Here is a 16462-nt window from a genome sequence, read left to right as displayed (position 1 = left end):
CCGCACGCCTGTCGAAGAAAACAAACGTGATCTCGAGCTGTCCGTCACTCCCAAGTCGCGGTTCGTTCCGCGACGCAAACCCTCGTCTTGATCGGCCGGCCGGCCGGCTGCCGACAAACTGGTTCGTTCCGGGTAAGATCGGCGATCGCGCGCGTCGCCGCCCTGTCAGTCGGATTACGATCGGCGTAGGCTGGTCGTCCTATCGCGATCGATCGCCAAGAGCCAGCCGAGAGCGAAGATGGCTTGGCGAGCAGATGGTCGTCCCATCGTGATCGATCGACAGGAACGGCGGAGCCCCACGGCGGCCGGCCTAGCTAGCTTGCATTGGCTACGACCGCTTGCCGCTCGTCGCTTTGCTACGTACGCACGCGTGGCCGGCCGGCTGGCTTCGTCCGCACTTGGGCGTCGTCGGCACGGCGACGTGACGGCGGGGGTCGAGTCGAGCCTGCTCGTGCCGGACGGCGAGCCAGCTAGAGCTAGCTAGGAGCCTAGGACGGGGAAGGCATCGCCACCCGCGCGCGGGGGGGCCGCTGCTTTTAGCCTACGTGATCGTGAAGCTTCCCAATCTCAGCGATCTGATGGGAGACGGGGTGATTTGATGGGAGCCAGCCAAGAGATCTGCATTGTTACCGGACGGGACGGGGTGATTTGATGGGAGCCAGCCAAGAGATCTGCATTGTTACCGGTTGGTGGTGAATGGGTAACGGGGAATCATCATGTGGGTTTGACAAGGCAGAGAGTGCCGGTCGTGTACATCTCTGCAGCGCCGGCGACAATCGGAATGTGCTAGCCGGGCACGGGGCACTGTTGTCGGCGGTGGACTGGGGGCGCGTTTAGTTCCCCATCTAAAAATTTTTATGTCAAATCAGTACTTTGACCGGATGTCGGGAGGATTTTTCGGACACTAATTAAAAAACTAATTTCAGAACTCACTTGGAAACCACGAGACGAATCTTTTGAGGCCTTTGACCGCATCATTAGCACATGTGGGTTACTGTAGCACTTATGACTAATCATGCACTAATTAGACTTAAAAGATTCGTCTCGTCATGTACATCCAAACTGTGTAATTAGTTTTTTATTTAATTACATTTAGTGCTTCATATATGTGTTTAAAGGGGAGGTGAAAATTTTTGGGAACTAAACGCGCCCTGGGCATCATCAAATTAAGGGGCCGTTTAGTTCTCTGGTTGAAAATTTTTGGATGTCAAATGACTGTTTGACCAGATGTCGGGAGGGCTTTTCGGACACTAATTAAAAAACTAATTTCACAACTCACATGGAAACCGCGAGACGAATCTTTTGAGACCTTTGACCGCATATTAGAACATGTGGGTTACTGTAGCACTTATGGCTAATCATGCAATAATTAGGCTTAAAAGATTCGTCTCGTCGTGTACATCCAAACTGTGTAATTAGTTTTGTTATTTAATTATATTTAGTGCTTTATACATGTGTTTAAAGGGGAGGTGAAAAATTTTAGGTGAAAATTTTTGGGAACTAAACGGCCCCTTAGGTAGACCGGAGAGGATAGTGAACAGTGACATACTATTTGGGATCTTGAATTCTTCTTTGGCCCTGTTCGCTGTGCTGGTGCTGGAGGCTGCTGTGAGAGAAAAACATTATTGGCTGGTGGCTGGAGACTGCTGCTGGAGTGGTATGAGAGAAAAATAATGCTGGCTGGCTGGAGGCTGCCGGAATAGAACAACGTCTTTGTATTGTATACGAATGGCATGCGACAGATGAAATCGGTTTTTTTAGAAAGGACTGCAGATAAACCAAAAAATGACTACTGCCACCACCACAGCAAGCCGCCTAGGCAACGCAACGGTTGGCCGAGACAGGCGCAATCAAAATATGATTTTTTGTGGTGGACCTATTGGACCAGATAGGTTAGTTTTCATGGGCCAGTCTTTCTATGCAGAGAAGAAAGGGACTTTTTTCTTTTTTATATTTTAAAAAAAATCAAAATTTCAAAAATATATTTTCGTTTTGAAATATTTCAAAAGTACTCCCTGTCGCCCTAGGGTCCTGTCGCCCAAGCCACGGGCGACATGACCCTAATGTAATTTTTTTTGGAATTTGCAAAGAGGTCCCTGGGCCGGGGGAGGGGGCCTGTCGGGCGACAGGGTCCTCCCACCCTTTACAAGCCCTGGCCCTGGCCGCCATTCCATTCTCATTTGAGACTAAAAATTCAGAAAAAAGAGGGGTGAGGAGAAGAAAAGCGGTAAAGCTCTGTCGAATTCCGCACTTGTGATCTACCGGTAACTTCCGTATGAATCCGTTGATATTGTATAACAATTTAATTTAATTAGCGGATTAGCTAAATTAGATTTGGTGTTTTAGAACACTCGTTTAGTATTACAATTTCAGTACTATTACAGACTTGTTTTTAAATTAATTATGAATTAGAATAGAATTATGAGAGTATCTTATTGATATTGCAGCATAAGACAATAGAATTATGACAGTACCTATATTTTCACGCATCGATTTGGTATACGATATGTGCATTATTGAAATCATTGTTCGTCATTTGGCGCACCACACTATAGCGCCAATGTCTTCGTCAGGATCAAACTACATTCCGTGGAGCAAGTGTGAAGCCACCGTACCTGAAGGAATTGATGTGCCAATGTGCTTCTGCGGTTCGTTATGCAAGTTCATGCAATCTGAGATTTTAGGAGATGACTACAGCATGAGGTTCTTTATGTGTGAGAACTATGAATATGATCCACCTAAGCGATACGGCAAAGACCGGGCCAAGGTAGCAGGACAACAGACGCTATTTTTTTTGTGACCTAACATTGAGTTATGATTCTAACTTTTGTTGGACAAAGTGTCCTCCGCCTCTTTGTGATTTTATGCAGTGGTTTGACACCGTGCAGTCGTAGCATGCAAAGGACTTTGTGGAACAACAAGCAAGGTGGGCTGCAGAATGTTGGCGCCGAATGAAGCACGAGGAACAGCAAGAGGAGAAGCGCAAGAAAGAGCAAGAAGAGATCCGCAAGAGGATGGAGGAGGTGGATCGTAAGGCGGCGGCGGAACGTGAAGCTGACAGGGAGAGAAAGCGAGAGAGGACACGCCGTGCGAAGGAAGCCGGGCCCGAAGCAATTAGGAAGGGCAAATATCATCGGTACACTCAGTAGAGTAGTACCATGTAATCCCGGCATTTTACATTCCATAAGGCATGGTAGGTTTAGATGCAACAAGAAATTACCTTGTCGCGTGCACATGCCACTGCAATTAGTTGTTTATGTTTTCAGTTGAGAGCTTGACTATGTGTGTTGTAACTTTTACCATTAATTTGCAGTTGTAGCCGGGAATCTATGAAATCTTTGAACTTCTCCTTAATATTTTCGGAGCTTTTCATGTCACAAGAATAATAAAAAGCACACATTTAATTAATATAACGAGAAGAAATAAGAACTAAGAAATGCATTACATAATGTGAACCATCAAGTTTACATCATAATACAACGGTAATGAAACACACGTCACACATGCAGTGGCATGGCGGAACCTGTTGCAAACTACGGTAAACTGATTCTGGACTAAGGGGGTGTTTAGTTCATTTTGCAAAATTGTGTAAAGATGTAAAGAGGGCATTTGAAGTACTAAATGAAGTCTATTTGCAAAACTTTTTGCATAGATGGGCTGTAAATCGCGAGACGAATCTAATGATGGTAATTAATCCATGTTTAATCAATAATTAGCGGATGGTTACTGTAGCATCACTATTGCAAATCATGAATTAAGTAGGCTCATTAGGATCGTCTCGCGATTTACAGCCCATCCATGCAAAAAGTTTTGTAAATAGACTTCATTTAGTACTTCAAATTAGCAAGATTTCGTTTTACTTTAATGCGTTTACGGCTTTTTTGCAAAAACCTGTAAAGATCTAAATAGGGCATAACCTAACATGCCTTAGGTAATTTAAAAAAAACACAACAAACACAACGATGCAGCATGTCATTAGTACTAGGGTAGTCCTAGTAGCCGTACCCCCACGTAGCAAACTGCATTGAGCCTTCTCCGCAGTATCCACCCATTGCAGATGGTGCAGGCGGTGGTGCCGGAGGCGTAGGGCCCTTCTTCTTGTGACAAGGGCAGTTGCAGTAAGGAATAGTGCATGGTTCATCTTGTGAACCGGCAGCATTGCTGGTATCATCATCTTCGTCGTCTTTGTTACCCTCACTCACTTCCTCATAATGGTTCACCTCGCATTCCAGATCAAAATTCTTTATCTGGAGGTACTCGATGAACTCCTGAACAGAATCAATTGGTGCAGGATCGACCCACCTAGTAAAACCACAGTTTTCTGGAGCATCGAAAAACTACAAAACAAATTTCATATAAGGTGTCTCATTGAAGATAAAGAAATGAAACAACCGAGTATTACCCAAGCGTGTGGACATTTAAAGAAACGCCGACCGCCATCCATCCCGTCGGTGCACATCTGCACTATGCAGTCCTCACCATGTCTGCATTTTGGCCACGGTTCTCTACGGTTATGATATTATCGAAGAGGAGTTTCATTGGTAAATTCACTCTTGTGCCGTGGCGGAAACTCAAACACTGGTTCCGGAAAGAAATCAGGTCCAAGAGGCCCCTCCCATATTATGGGGTCTCCCTTTCTTCCCCCTTTTTCTTTCCCAAAACCGTATTAATTCTTCCCGCTAGACCCACTTCCAGACATTGTGTATACAATGAGCTTTGGTATTTGAGTGCTGCTGAAAGTTCACAAATTTTGGAGTATTTATAGGCGCACAAAGGTCTGATACCCGGAGTGTGGAGTGTAAATGCACCTAAAAAGCCTACATGACAACACTGTGAAGAGGTTAGCTGACCTAACACTGAAAAGGATAGATTTGATTCTAGAAATGACTACTCGATGCCTCTCTGTGCATGTAGAGCATCTAAGTGCATGCAGACTCACAGCACTGCGTTGTTGCCGCTCGGTCGATCGCGCCTAGATGCCGCCTTCCCCACTACACGCCACAGACCTTCGCTGTAGAACGACAGGTCCGTCGTCCTCGCCAGAGAGACTGCTTTGAAGGTGAGCTGGTGTGGTTGCCGTGTTGTCACATCTTTTTGAAATGGTGGAAGGGCACTGCTATTGGGTTGTCGTCTTTTGTCACGTATGTCTGGGCAAACAATGCGACATTTGGGAAACCCGTGATCGCCGTGCTGAGCAGTGGTAATCTGTGATCTCGTACTCGCAGCTAGATACACTATGGTCCCTATTTTGAGCTATTCGAGCGTGTCACGAAGTTTACACTGTATGCGGTAGTCGTCATCATCGTCGGCGGGATCTCGGCCGCTAACTCCTACCGCACCTAACATGTCATTCATTAAATCACGGAAAAAATTCGCAAGAACTTCCCTTATTTCACGAGCATTATGGAACCCACAAACATAACAAGTTCACATCAATAGTATCTATAGAAACAAATGACAAGTAAACTACCACAATCATAAACATCGGATACAAATAAGCGGTCCACAGCTATCTCATTACAAATAAACATCAGAGATACAAACATCGGATATATCTAACCACCCCTAAGGCGTCAGACCCTCTTAGGGCGTGTGACGATCCGGAGACCTCACCAGTCGCTCAGAACGCAAAAGGGGCTGCGGTGTGACGATCCGGAGACCTCACCTGTCGCTCAGGACGCAAAAGGGGCTGCGATGTCTGCTGCTGAGAGATCCCAAGTGGTGCTCCTCCTAGCTGTGAATACCCCCAAGACATCGGGGTCACCGTGCGCGCCAGGTGAGTCTGGAGTCAGGCTGTCGAGTTCATCTAAGGTGAAGCCCTCGTTATCTGGAACGAACGTACTCGAAACAAACCCTGCGTAACATATACTCGAAACAAACCCACGTTATCAGTAGACCGCCCTCACGTAACCTCGACATCTGGACGTGCAGCAACAACATGAACATTCACTCGTTCAAGGAACCAATACCAAATGTCTAAGTTCTCATTCTCAACAAATACAAATGCGAGCAGAACTATTTGGTTGTTGTAATCTACCCCGATTGCGGTGAGTATCTGACCTTTATACATTCCAGTCAGAAATGTGCCATCAATGCAGATCACCAGAAGACAACACTTAAATGCTCTAACACAATCACCTATGCAAAAGAAGGCTCGTTGCATAATGCTTTGCCCCATAGTCACGGCTTGTACGAGGTATGTGCCATAAAAGCTTCCAGGATTTCTAACAGCAATCTGGGATAACATACGAGGTAGGTTATCATATGATGCCTCGTATGTGCCGAACCGCATCTCGAACACCCTTTGTTTAGCCCGCCATGCCTTCAAATAACTAATGGTGTACTGGTAAGTCTGCTCAATGTGTCGAACAATCATTTTTGGCTCATAATTTAGGTTGTCCATAATCAACCCATATAGTTGCTTTGCAACAAAGTCGCATGATATATTGCGATGCGAGGGAAGAACTTCTGACAGCAAACAAGTGTGCTCTGTCACAATGGAACATTTCCAGTTCGACTTCCATTTTCCCTTGAATGCATGTACTAGCCATGGACATCCATCATTCACACACTTCACCTCATATTCTTTACTGCCAGACTTTACGACTCTAAATTCTCGTTTCAATGATATTGCCCATAGTCTCACAGCATCTTTTACGGCTTCAATGTTTGGATATGTTGCACCTTATACTACCTTATTCCCTCTGTACTCCCACTCCTGATTTCGTACGTCTTCTGCGACATGACTGCCAAAACCTTGCTTCTTCCACTATTTTGGCAATGAGTAGTGCTCGTCATCAGATGAGCCCTCATATTATTCCATCTCTATTGCGGTTTGATCTTCTGCCTCTATCTCGTCCACAATGCTATGTATCCTCTCTCCCTCATCAGCAAGGCCCTGTGGTCCCATGTTTTGGTTCTCTATCTCTTCTGACTCATCTTGCTCAACATAGTTGGTCTCTCTTCGAATACTCGGAGTTGCTTGATCTGCACCATGTTGGATTTCATTTTGTGTCTGCTCCCGGATTTGAACAAGAATGGCCAGAGGCCACCCACGCTCTAGAGCTGCTTGCATGTACTTCTGCCAGTCATCAGTGCTGTGTATCATCATCAATTCCCATAAATCACTTTCTACCTCCCAATTAACAAGAGACTGGACGGTCATCACATGTGTCAACGGATCAACACGGAACCCACGCTGCAGCCACTTACATATGGAACCAAAACTCATTTCCAGAGGTTTATCTATGACGCTAGATGTGCACTTAAAGTCAGAAAGATCTACTCCATTTGGTCCATACAAAATATTGTAGTCACCATAAAATACTTGAAACTGCATCTTGCTCGACATATCTGTATATCACAGAATAATTATCGAGTTATACTCTTTACTTCACTACCTTATTCAATAATCCGTAAAAACTAAGTATGAAACTCAACTACAACATATAACATATAAGTATTCATAACTACGTGATGACACTCAAATTCTATACTGCATATGCAAAATTCTATTCTAAATCGTAATTAATTTATAAACACGTCTCTAATAGTACTGCAATTGTAATAATAAATGCATAGTAATTAATTTTCTAAACTAATTTACTACTACGTAACTAAAGTATCATTAAACTCCTACTTAAATGGTTCTACTATAGCACTAATTAAATTAAATTACTCTACAATACCAATGCAAAAATACATAAACTAAATGTACTAACCTACAGAATACAAGTGCGGAATCCGGCAGGGCTTCGCCGCTTCCCTTCTCCTCACCCTCTATTTTTTTTCTGGATTTTTGATGGAATTTTTGGACTTAAATGATGAGAAAATGGGGGTATAATGGTTATATAGGAGGGCAACACCCGGTCGCCGGGGGGACGACAGCCCCTCTTGGTATATTTTTAAATTTTTTCAAAACAGACATATATTTTTGAAATTTTGATTTTTTTAAATATAAAAAAGAAAAAAGCGCGAGAAGAAAGTGGATGGGATGGGCCTCTACCGAGCAGGCGTTTGGCACGGCCCAACTAGTTAGTGAGAAAGTAAATTTAATCACTCGAGTGATAGTTAGAAATTACTTTATTGTTTTACTCTATCAATCGATTTTTTTATCACGCTGTGTATTGATTTTGCTTTCGATCGGACTTCTTACAGCCCGGCCCATTAGCCTGCTTGTGGCAGTCGCGAGGGGATAGTGGCCTGCGTGGAATTGTCGTTGGGATGGGATCATGGGAAACATGCAGTCTCGCTGGCCTGGCTAGGCACCTGCCATGCCGTTGTCGTTGCTGACCCGAGTGGCCGAGTGGCTTCTCGCCCATTACACGATCATGAACGTTGCACATGCACACCACACAATCAGTATGTGTGTTGTTTCCTTATGATTTTTTTTGCTTTCTAAATTTTGGGTTGTTTCAGTTGTTTTTGTTTTTGTTTTCAGTTGTGTTGTATCATCATTTTCAGGTTGATTTACGTTTGCTCTTTCTGTCTTTCACTCAGTTTTTCCACTGCGTGTTGGTTTAGAAACTGGTTGATTTTGTTGTCTTGTTCACTCAATTTTTTATCACTAAAAGCTGATACGTGGCATGTTTTTATTGGTCCCAGAAACGAGTGAGATAAAAGCTAAAAATCACTCGAATGTTGTATAGTCATTCCCGACCTCGAGGCATGGAAGTATCACAAACTGAGATTAAAGCAAGGACACGTCACCAAATCCTGGCAAGCGAGACAATTCATAATTGGCCTAATCATGCCGACCAAACGGTAAACAAGGCGGCCAGCGGGCGCTCATCCCGGAGCCCGGTGGGCCCCACGGTGAGAAAAAAATCAAGTCTTTATTCAGTTGTATAATTCAAAATTTCAAAAAAAAATTCCGACACCTCCATGAAAATATAAATCTAGACGAAATAAAAAACGCATTGCACAGTTTGCCTATAAATCGCGAGACGAATCCAATGAACTTAATTAGGCTGTAATTAGACGCTAAATTGATACAGTAATGCTACAGTAAATAACTTCTAATGATAGATTAATTAGGCTCATTAAATTCGTCTCGCGATTTACAGACGAGTTCTGTAATTAATTTTGTTATTAATTTTTATTTAATACTTTAAATGTAGAAAGATTCTCTTTCAAAAATTTTAAACCCTCTGACTAAACAAAGCCCAACGGGTTTGCTATCACCACGGCCCAACTCAAGTACCCAGCTCACCTCAACGGCCGTCTCGAACTTTCCAGCGTTCACATTGCCTTTCCCCTTCTTCTCTCTCCCCGTTCCCAGCCTCGCACTCTCACCCATCGCCAAGGAGTCAAGCGCACACAGCCTTCGCAGCTTCCGCGGACGCAACCCGTTCGTCGAGCTTGAATCGAGTCCGCGCGCGCGCCCGGATCCAGGTATTGGGGGGGGGGGGGGGGGGCTCCCTTCGCTGGTGCTGCCGCCTTGACTCTCGATCTGATGCTTGTTATTGGGGTCGAGGGGAACGGTCGATTTCGCCCAAATTTGGGCCAAGTTGTGGTGAATCTGTGGGCGGTAGGTTCGCTATAGCTTCGAATTTGTTCTATTTCTGCGCGTAGGTTGTTGGATTCAGCTTCTCCGATGGTGTTTATAGCCAGGTGTAATAGGCTGCGGTTAGGGTACTGCGCATGCTGATGTAGTGCGCTCAGGTGTGCTGGGAGTATCAGTAGATTCTGTGGTTTGAGTGAAGGCTTGCCCTTGAATCGAATCGAGGAAGGATCTTCCAGAAAGATGCCAAGCGTGGCTGTTTTCACACTGCAGATTGCTACTAGCTTATTAGCATCACGTGGAGGGTCAATATCCATAGTGCCTATGTTATTTTGTGGTGTAAAGATTTGCTTCTGCCCCGTTGCGTTTGTGCTGTGAATTCCTAAACTAAAGCTTTGCTTTGATTGCAGCGGAGATGAGCCGCCCAGACGACGGGCACAGGTCCTTCTTCCCCGTCGGGAACCCCTTCAGGATGATCCTCCCAAGAGGAGCGCACCTTTCCCGGAAGCTCACTGCAGTGCTCACCTCCTACGAGGATGGCCTGGCCTCGAGCTTGAGGAAGCTCAAGCCAGAGGCTGCCTCGAATGTGCTCACCCTGTCATGGATGAAGCTTGCGGTGGACTGCTTATCGGAACTGCACACCAAAATAGCGACCCTGATCACCGAGCTCGAGCTTCCTGTCTCGGACTGGGACGAGAAATGGGTCGACATTTATCTAAACAGCAGCGTGAAGCTTCTGGACATCTGCATCGCACTGAGCTCAGAGCTTGCTCGGTTGGACCAAGGGCAGTTGCTGGTGCAGTATGTCCTGCATGTGTTGGACTCTGGGAACCAAGTGCCGTCACAAGAGCAGCTCAAGAGAGCTGAGGCATCGCTTAATGAATGGATGGAGCGCGCAAGCGAGAGGTCTCCGAGGCTTGATAATTGCTTGACTGCATTACAGGAGCTTTCTGGGAACCTTTGCTTGATGAAGGTTAAGCATTCTGCTAAGGGGAAGGTGCTCATGCGGGCATTGTATGGAATTGAGGCCGTTACAGTCTTCATCTGCAGTGTGCTTGTAGCTGTACTGTCAGGTAGCTCCAAGCCGCTGGTGGAGTTTGATGTTCCTGAGAAATTTGGTTGGTCTAAAGCCTTCAATGATCTTCATAAGGCCATAAGTGAGGAACTTAGCAGACAACTATCCAGAGGTCGTGTTACAGCTGTGAAGGAGCTGGAGGAAGTTGAAGTATGCGCTAGACAGCTGCATGCATTGACTGGCGCTGCTCAGCTTGAACTTGTAGAGGGGAATACCAGCCTGGCACATGCTGTTAGCCATTCAAAGGAAGTGGTCATGTCAGATACTACTACAGCTCAGGAAGAAGGCCATGAGGATAATCTTAAGCCGGCTGAGGGCACTAGCCTTGAGCATGAATTAATCATGCTGCAGAGTATTACTACAGAAGAGGGATTCGATAGAGCCAATATTAAGGAGGATACCAAGACTATAAGCCATACAAAGGAAGCGAACGGGCTTGAGAAAACCAGCAACGGAGGATACGAAGATGATAACGCAAAACATGCCACTGGCGTTGGCAGTGAAGCCAGTGGTTTAGATAGGAGAGAAGAGCTGCTGAACTGCATCTCCAGCATGTCAAAAAGCGCTGAAGGACTCCGGCTGGGGTTGGACTCGCTGTCAAAGCGGGTGGGGGACTTCTTCCAGATTGTGCTTACAGGGCGTGATGCATTACTCTGCAACCTCAGGATTTCAGGTGGGATCAAGGTCTCTGCGGAGGTCAGATCTTAGCATGCTACTTTGTCATGCTTCTGCCATGTAATGTGTGTATGCACAGCTCAGTGGCTTATCTTTGTGCGTGGTGCTTCTGACTTCTGCCCCCTGCTCAGACCCACCAACACTAAGTTGGGGCCAGATCTCAGTTGTGCATAATCATGTGCCGCTAGTTGCGATGTGGTAAAAGCTTATATATTTATATGCCCTGGGGACCGAGGTTGTTATTGTTGGTTATTTACAGTTTTGCCTCTTTTTGGTGAGTAGTAACTAGAGTAACTAGTGTGTTGTTAAGTAAATAGTGTGGTGTTGAGTTGGTCATGGAGTGTACTACGGCGAGAGTTGGGTAAACTGTATGTATGCTCTCATGTGTGCTGGTAATGAACATGAAAATGAGTTGAAAAAACGTTAATTCCTGTCTTGCATAACTTGAATTGGTACGCCGCCCAACTTTCGGCTTTGTTCTTGGCGCTTCCACGAGTTTTTGTGCACGAGAATGACAATTTCAGCAGTCCTGGCCATATCGTCCGGCATGTCTATACATTCCATTTCTGAAAATCAGTGGTAGTGGTGCAAGCGCTGCTGCCGCGCCTCGTCTCCGATTCCGCAAGTTCCACCGATATGCCCCCATGCTCAATGGCGGACCCAAGGCCCGGCGAGCCTGGGCGCTGGCCCGGGCTCCCGCTGGCGAGCGTCACTATGGACGTGCACAGGACAGCACTCAACAGTACGCGATTTCGATTAATCTTCAGCTCAAGCAGCCTACGCAATGTAACAGGCATCGGATGAGTGACGCGGCGTGCCCGAGTGGCCCAGGCTGTAGGAAAAATCTGGGTCCGCCATTGCCCATGCTCGGCTTCGTTTGTGACGGCGCCGTTGTCAGTGACCGCCTTGGGGGGGCGGCTTCGTCCGCGGATACCATTTGGGCGCGCGAGCGTTGGTTCCCATACTGGCGCTCGATTTCCGACCGTGTCCGCCTCGCTCGCACGTCACATGTGGACGCGGGACGCCCACCTGATGGTTACTTTAATTTTTCCATTTCCTTTCTCCACGTGAATGCAAAAGCAGAGCATCCAGCCCAAGCGATGCTGCTGTACGAATATAGCAACCTTATATGGTGACCTCGGTAACCAGAGCGTGGGTTTGGGCACGTTTTTTTTCTTTTCTTTTCTTATTAGATTTTTTGTGCTTAATATTTTTACTTTGTAACTTTTTTCTCGTAAATATTTGTGAACAACTTATGAACATAATTTTTGTTTCCATACAATGTGTGCATACAATTTATACATTTTTTGTATAACTTATGAACAAGAATCTATGTGCATAATTTCTTTTCTTTTATTATTAGATTTTTTGTGCTTAATATTTTTACTTCGTAACTTTTTCTCATAAATATTTGTGAACAATTTATGAATATAATTTTTGTTTTCATACAATGTGTGCATACAATTTATATGTTTTTTTTGTATAACCTATGAACAAGAATCTATGTGCATAATTTTTGCAGGGCATGTATGCACATATTTTTTGTATCATACAGTTTATGCAAATATTTTAATGATTTCATGCATAACTTATGAATAGAATATTTATACATAAATATATTTTTCCTGATAGTTTATAATAAATAATGTACATAGTTTTTCATATATAATTTATGCTGACATCGTTTGGTTTTATATTTTGTTTCACACAATTTTTTTGTTCAGAATAATAAAATAGGATGGGGATGACGGATTAACGGTGTGCGTGTGGGTGAACAGTGTCTTTGGATTGCAGAGGCCCTTGCGAGTCAGAAAGGCATGCAACACACGCGAATGTGAGCACGCATGCAACACACGCGAATGTGAGCACTACGGTCTACTGACAGAGGAGACGAAGCTATCCTAGCGCGCGCGCGAATTAGAAAGCCATTTGCTGCAGCCGATCCAAAAAGAGAAAGAGAATTAACTAGATGCCCAAAATGGAATATACTAGGTTGTCCGATCGTTTGCTAGTTGCTCTGCTGGCGCGCGCGCGAATTAGCTAGCCCCGCTTCGTCCCCCCTCCTCCGCCCCCCCCCAGCCGTTGTAGCAACCTGGTGCCCGGTGGCGTCCTCCTCCACTGCTTCACAGCACCGTGTCGAGGGTCAACCGCTAGCGCACGGGCCTCTTCGTGCACAAACAAGCAGCGGCAACTGCCCGAGCTGCCTCGTCGATTGCTTCAACAAGGCACATTGAACTGGAACGCCGCGGTGTGCTCTGCGGACCACCTGGAATGCCACCAGTAACCCACCACTCAGGATGCAGATTTTTATGGGTCAACCCAATGACCCAATTTGGTGTAATTACTCACTGGGTTGACCCACTCAATCTTGGTGTCAAGCACTACTAAACGTTGTGGGTTATTTGGTTAACCCGATCATCACACAAGATCTCGTCCCGAGCTCCCCTCCCTGCAGCGGCTCCACCCCATTCGTCCCCAGGCGCTGGTGTTGCTGCCCATCTGCAGCAGCTCCGCAGCACCCAACCAGTTGATTCCCCTCCCTCCTGGGCTGCCCGGCGGTTGTCGATGACTCCCTTTGTGTTTCTTCCATGGCGCACCTCCACACCCCCTCTTACAAATCCGCGTCTACAGAGGCTCTTGGTCCTGAATCTTGATTGCTCCTTGGATTCAGTGTTTGTCCCTGCTCGACTCTTGATTCGGCGACAATGGGGAACTGTCACAGGCTCACAGCAGCGGCGGCGGAGGTGGAGGAGAAGGAGGACGAGCCAGGGTCATACGAGGCGGTGTGCTCAGCGGATCCGAAGCTGTGGACCTTCGATGTGGCGTTCCCCATGCCGCCGGGGGCGGGGGCGGCGCGGAGCTCCAGCGTCGATCCGACCTCCAGCCCGGCGGTCCGCCTCGACGTCGCGCCGCGAACGTGACGCGGGCGTCTGCGAGTAACCGGCGCAGGATCTGCGGCACGGCGTCGCCACCGGCCAGCGCGAGCTGGAAGATGAGGCAGCGGTTGCCGACGCATAGCTGCAGCATGCCCGGGCGCGGCTCGTCGCCGGCGGGCAACCTGTGGAAGGGCGGCGCCCACTGCACGCCCAGGCCGACGGTGAGGCCGGAGGAGGAGCGGAGGCGGCGGCGCTGGAGCCACAGGGTGCCGTACACCCATCGCCGCACGATGGCCGGCCGCGTGGTCACCGTGGTCTGGATGGGGCTGCCGGCCACGCGCACCGTGCGCCTGGGCATAGCGGGGCTGCGGCGGCGGGCGACCATGGCAGCTGGCTGGTACCTTGTACTAAGCGGCGGCGCTCCGCTGGAATTTTGGTGTTTTGGGTTGACCCATTGGTAAATGTTGTAATGGGTCAGGCTAAACCAAAACCCAGAAATAATCTTGATGGGTAGCTTGGGTCAGCCACTTGTTGACCCGATTACGACACTTGCATCCTGACCCACCATGGACACTTCCTCTTCGTCTTTGTGGTGTGACCAGCAACTTCGAGACCTACGTATACTCGTCGAAGGCTTCGCTCCGCTTGCCGGATGACAACATTTTGTCCAGCTGACTTGTCAGCCAGCCAACAGTGTTTTGCTCTCATATTAAATCAGCATCAGCCACCAGCTAGCAGCCAGATAGCAGTGTTTTTATTTAACAATAAATCAGCACCAGTTAACAATCAGCACCAGAGCGCACGGTCTGCCATGGGAACACAAGGCCAATTGCCAGGTAACGGGACAGGATCGCAAGATCTTTCTACGATCCGGCATCGCAGTGATTAAAATCTACTGCCTTCTTCGCTCCTCCCCGCACTCCACGGCAAAAAGGCGACATGTGTGTGATTAAAATCTACTGCCTTCTTCGCTCCTCCCGGCACTCTACGGCAAAAAGGCGACATGTGTCGCTCGGCCGTCGCTCTGGCATTTTTTTTTGAAAAAACCCTCCTACTTTATGGTAATCGTAACAAAATCTAGCTCATCCCTACTTACATTCGTATATTTTTCATGTAGAACCTCGAACTAATATTTATTTTTATTTCAACACAAAAAAACAAATTCGAGAATTCTATCATTTTTATGAAAACACCCCCGCAAGGTAGTTTTTGCAGCAACCCCTCCCGCCGCTCCAACCCTAACCCTCTCCTTCCCGGTTCCCTGTTGCCCTCTCCCTCCCTCTGCTGCTCCCCGCCGCCGCCTCCCCTCTCCTCCCCGGCTTCCCTCCCCGCCCCTCACCCCACCGCTCGGCATGGGCCGGCATGGATCCGGTGCGGGTCGCGGCCTATTGCTCCTCGGGCTCCGGCGGCGACGAGGCGAGCGCCCCCCCCCTCTCTCTCTCTCTCTCCCTCTCTGCTCCCTCCTGAGCGCCGCCACCTCCCCTCCCTTCTCCCTCCCCGCAGGCGCTCCTCCTGCTCTCCGCCACCGCCGCCCACTCACTCGGGATCCAGATCCGGCGCAGCCGCGCGGCTCGGAGGGAGGGAGCGCGAGCCGGCGCACGCCCCCCTCCCTCTCCTGCTCCCTGCCGCCGCCCTTTCTCCCTCCCCGCCCCCAAGGCCCCAGTGGCTCGCTCTGACCGCATAGAGGAGGAAGAGGTGGGCACCATCACCATTCTTGTTGTTGCCCCCGCCCATCTCTCAGCTGGGCTACGAACAGCTGCTGTCCGTCCTCCGCCTGCTCGCGACCAAGGCCGTGCTCTCTTTCAACGCCACCTGCCGCGCGTTCCGGGCCGAGGCTTCCACCGAAGCGCTCTGGGCAGCTATCCGTCCTCCGTCTGCTCCCGCTCGAGGCCGTGCTCACCTTCGCCGCCACCTGCCCCGTGTTCCGTGGCTGGGCTTCCTCCCACGCGCTTTGGGTGGTGCTGTGCCGCCGCGACTGGGGTGCCCGCACCGCCGCCGCGCTAGGCGAGTTGGAGCGCGTCGGCGTCGGAGTGCCGGCGCCGTGGAGGAGGATTTACGCCGATGTCGTCAGGTTAGGTCCCCTGTCTGCGCGCCGCGTCCCCATGAGGGGCGCATCGCCTCGACCCCGCGCGTCGAGCTCGCTCAACCTCGATGAAATTACTCACAATAGCTCACAGATTGCGGTTTGTGCCATTAGCTTGCTTTCTTTGAAATTTTGCTGATTATTGAAACTGACATCATCTGATATCTGCTTTTTCTAGAAAGAAACTATGAGTTTCGAGTATGTGGAGTGTAATCGAAAAGATGTTGGGCTCAACGTGCGAAAGAAGGCTG

General features: G+C 48.0%; 2 protein-coding genes across 3 annotated transcripts; one reads left to right on the top strand and one right to left on the bottom strand.

Moving 5' to 3' along the window:
* Nucleotides 1–8840: 8840 nt before the first annotated feature.
* Nucleotides 8841–11695, top strand: LOC120688428 (UPF0496 protein 4-like). 2 transcript variants are annotated; one of them, XM_039970748.1, is made up of 2 exons: nt 8841–9393; nt 9913–11695. In XM_039970748.1, exon 2 carries the CDS (start codon nt 9918–9920, stop codon nt 11283–11285), a length of 1368 nt encoding a protein of 455 aa, XP_039826682.1. In that variant the 5' UTR covers nt 8841–9393; nt 9913–9917; the 3' UTR covers nt 11286–11695. The 2 variants fall into 2 exon arrangements, with proteins under 2 accessions (XP_039826682.1, XP_039826683.1); XM_039970749.1 differs by lacking the exon at nt 8841–9393 and adding an exon at nt 9424–9529.
* Nucleotides 11696–13469: 1774 nt separating this feature from the next.
* On the bottom strand, nt 13470–14513 carry LOC120688827. Its single transcript, XM_039971194.1, has 2 exons — nt 14194–14513; nt 13470–13518 (listed from the first exon to the last, which is right to left on the bottom strand). The coding sequence occupies exons 1-2, from the start codon at nt 14511–14513 to the stop codon at nt 13470–13472; spliced, it is 369 nt and encodes a 122-aa protein (XP_039827128.1).
* Between the last annotated feature and the right edge of the window lie 1949 nt (nt 14514–16462).

This window comes from Panicum virgatum, chromosome 9N, assembly GCF_016808335.1.
Source record: "Panicum virgatum strain AP13 chromosome 9N, P.virgatum_v5, whole genome shotgun sequence".
NCBI lineage: Eukaryota > Viridiplantae > Streptophyta > Magnoliopsida > Poales > Poaceae > Panicum > Panicum virgatum.
Note: the sequence above shows the minus strand (reverse complement) of the source record. Positions and strands in the feature narration are given on the sequence as shown.